The sequence below is a fragment of the Olea europaea genome, chromosome 12 (genome assembly GCF_002742605.1).
Source record: "Olea europaea var. sylvestris chromosome 12, O_europaea_v1, whole genome shotgun sequence".
In the NCBI taxonomy this organism is placed as follows: Eukaryota; Viridiplantae; Streptophyta; class Magnoliopsida; order Lamiales; family Oleaceae; genus Olea; species Olea europaea.
Genome location: NC_036248.1, coordinates 9544817 through 9547793, shown reverse-complemented (window position 1 = coordinate 9547793; position 2977 = coordinate 9544817). Strand labels below are relative to the sequence as shown.

Genomic DNA, 2977 nt, shown 5'->3' with positions numbered 1-2977 from the left:
CTACCGTGATTGTTATGGCAAATGTTTGTTCAATTGCAAAACCAATACTTCTTGTTATAATCTACAAATGGCCACAGAATTAGAAGGCGAAGTTGCAAAAAAATTAATGGGACATTACCCACTTGTCAATGTTTTTCGTGCACTTTATAGCAAACATGTCTTAATCAACTTCTTTCCCCTTTTCGATTTTCTGATGACAAGTGATAATATAATGATTGGAAATATGAAACTTTGTTCACGACACGATAAAACCAAGAATGATGCAAGTCTTATGAGCTTAAACTAGCCTATTTGACTAGGTGTGCCTCCCAGCCGGAACAAAAGCAACATAAACGTTCCATGACTCGATTGAGCAAAGAAGCCCATTCCGTGAGACTTCTAATTCAATTTTGTTTTCTGCTGTGGATGCACAGCAAAGGACATGCGACTCTATGCAACACTGGCCACAAGAGAGTGAGATTAATTATAAACTTTACTCCATGTCTGATTGCATGCTCATCAGGCAGTTTACTTGAAGAAGCCTGCTACACGGACAGGGCCGCCATTTAGAAAAACCCTTACTTGAATCAGCCTTCAACTAACAGAAGAACATGGAAAAGTCAAATGAGCAAATCAAGTAATCTAGTTCGTGGTCATGCAGTTTATTAATTCACCAAGACAGGATGGCATTGGTATCGTCATTGAGCGAAGATCTATTTACTGAGACATGAGACACGTCCTGCAAAGAAATGTGTATGAATAAAGAAGATAATCCCAATGATAACGTAAAATTTGCTCTCTATTCAGAAATCGCTAGAGTTCTTTGAACGTGAATTGTCACATCTCCAGAAGAAACCATTAACACTACCCGAGTTCAGCAAAACTTTAGGAACTTCGAGCCTCAAGCAACGAACTTCAGGCAACGAGTATCATTGTGGATAGCCCGGCACTTGATTGAACAGAAACGCATTCCACATTGTATGCATGTGTAGTTTGCAGAAAACCCACAAACTGTGCAAAAATGGCGTCGAGTGACAGGGCTTGGAGGTCCCACAGCTGCTCTGAAGTAGGAGGGCACATGAGGAGGCAATGACTCCAGGTTTGCCTAATTCCAACAACATTCAATCAAAACTGATACTCGAGCCAACTAACATTCGCGAGAAAATAACAGAGAGCAGTGTCTTGCTTTCATAATCTTTACCTCATTTAAGAGCTCAAGGAATGTTCGCGGGGCCTTCTTAGCTACAGTTTCTTTATCCCTTGAGTTTCCTTTATTTGTTCTTGGTGTTGGCTCTTCTGTCTGTTCTTCTTGCTCCAAAATCTCTTCTACTTCAAGAGACATCTCCTCTGTTTGCCACGGGATTATTCACTTGTCTCTCAGGTAATTCCACTCCACTTCTCGTTGTTATAGCCTTTACATGCTCTTTCGGATTGACTTCTGTGTTACTTGGCAGGCTGCCTGGTGCTCTACCTGTTAATGCAACTGCCATCTGTCTCATCTGAGTTTCCAAAATCTTAATGGCTGCATTCTGGTCCTGAAGAGTGGCTTCTGTCTTCTTCATGAATTGGTTGTTCGCCTCCATATATTGGTTAGTCTGTTCCATGAATTTGTCGAACATTTCTTCCAATTGAGGCTTCTTCTCTTGTTGTTGATATTACCCCTGTGGCTTGTTCTGATTTTTGGTTGCTCCAAGAAAAGTTGGGGTGCTTTTTCCAGCTTGGGTTGAAGGTCTCTTCATGCACGTTATTCTGTTGGCGTTGTCCCCATTGAGCAAAATCTGCTTGCTCTTTTCCTTGTGTCAAAATTGGGCATTCTGCTGTCACATGCTCAGCTTCACATTCCTCACAATTTGCCTTCTTTGTCTGCGCTGCGTTAGCTGATTGGGTAATGTTTTCCACCTTGTGAAATAGGGAATCAATCTTAGCAGATAACGCTAAATATACATCCACTTCATAAACTCCTGGTGTCTTCTTTGGTACTGCTCGTTCCATGGTCCACATTGCTGAGGTTGTAGCCATTCTCTCATATAACTTCAATGCTTCATCAATTGTTTTTTGTGGACAATGACCCATTAGCTGAAGAGTCGACCATGCTCTTGAAAGCTGGAAGTAGCCCTGCATAAAAATATTGGACCTGAAGTCCCTTGCTAATCCCGTGGTGCGGACACTTCCTTAGTAGATTTTTGAATCTGTTCCAAGCCTCATCAAAAATTTTAGATTTACCTTGCCTGAAGATAGATATGTCGTGCTTTAGCTTTGCAATCTTGGCCGGTGGGAAAAACTTAGTACAGAACTTCTGAGCTAGGTCATTCTAGGTAGTAATGCTGGCTATCGGCTGAGAATCAAGCCATTCAATCGCCTTGTCCCGCAAAGTATGTGGAAACAGTCTTAATCTTATGGCGATGTCAGAGATTCCTTGATATCTGAAGTGCTGGCACATCTCTAAGAAGCGCGAGACGTGCGTGTGTGGATTCTCTTCAATTCTTCCATAAAACTGATGTCCGTTCTGGAACAGTTGTATCACACTTGTCTTCAATTGGAAATTTGGCTGCCCGAACGGTGGATATACAATGTTAGACTGGCTTTGAATGATTTGAGGGGTCATAAACTCTACAACGAGCATGTTTCCTTCGTCTTCTTCCCCTCTTTCATTGGCTTGTACAACAAGATTGTGTTGTACGTTCTCCATCTGATTTATCGATGCTCTGTTTTCTCTCTGCCTTCTTCTGAAGCTTCGTTCGATCTCTTGATCGGCTGGGAGTAGATCTCCTTCAGCAGATCTTGGCATGCACTTCTGCAATAGAATTCAATTTAAAGACTTAAGTAACTAAAATATGCACTTATGTAATAAAACTAATTAGCAATAAAATAAAATGAACTAAAATAAATTAAAAATAAAAAGTTCGAATCGGTGCTAAATTGAATAAAATTAAACGAATACTCAATCCCCGACAACAGCACCAAAAACTTGTTTGCAAAATAATTCTTTCGATTTAAA

The 2977-nt window shown here is 40.7% G+C and overlaps 1 protein-coding gene across 1 annotated transcript; it reads right to left on the bottom strand.

Moving 5' to 3' along the window:
* Positions 1-880: 880 nt before the first annotated feature.
* LOC111406550 (SWR1 complex subunit 6-like) lies at positions 881-1321 on the bottom strand. Its single transcript, XM_023035956.1, has 2 exons — positions 1181-1321; positions 881-1084 (listed from the first exon to the last, which is right to left on the bottom strand). The coding sequence occupies exons 1-2, from the start codon at positions 1319-1321 to the stop codon at positions 881-883; spliced, it is 345 nt and encodes a 114-aa protein (XP_022891724.1).
* Between the last annotated feature and the right edge of the window lie 1656 nt (positions 1322-2977).

Coding starts and splice junctions, on each gene's coding strand:
- LOC111406550 (XM_023035956.1), bottom strand. CDS start 1,321: ATGTCTCTTGAAGTAGAAGAGATTTTGGAGCAAGAAGAACAGACAGAA. Junction 1,085..1,180: donor TCCTTGAGCTCTTAAATGAG/GTAAAGATTATG, acceptor TGTTGGAATTAG/GCAAACCTGGAGTCATTGCC.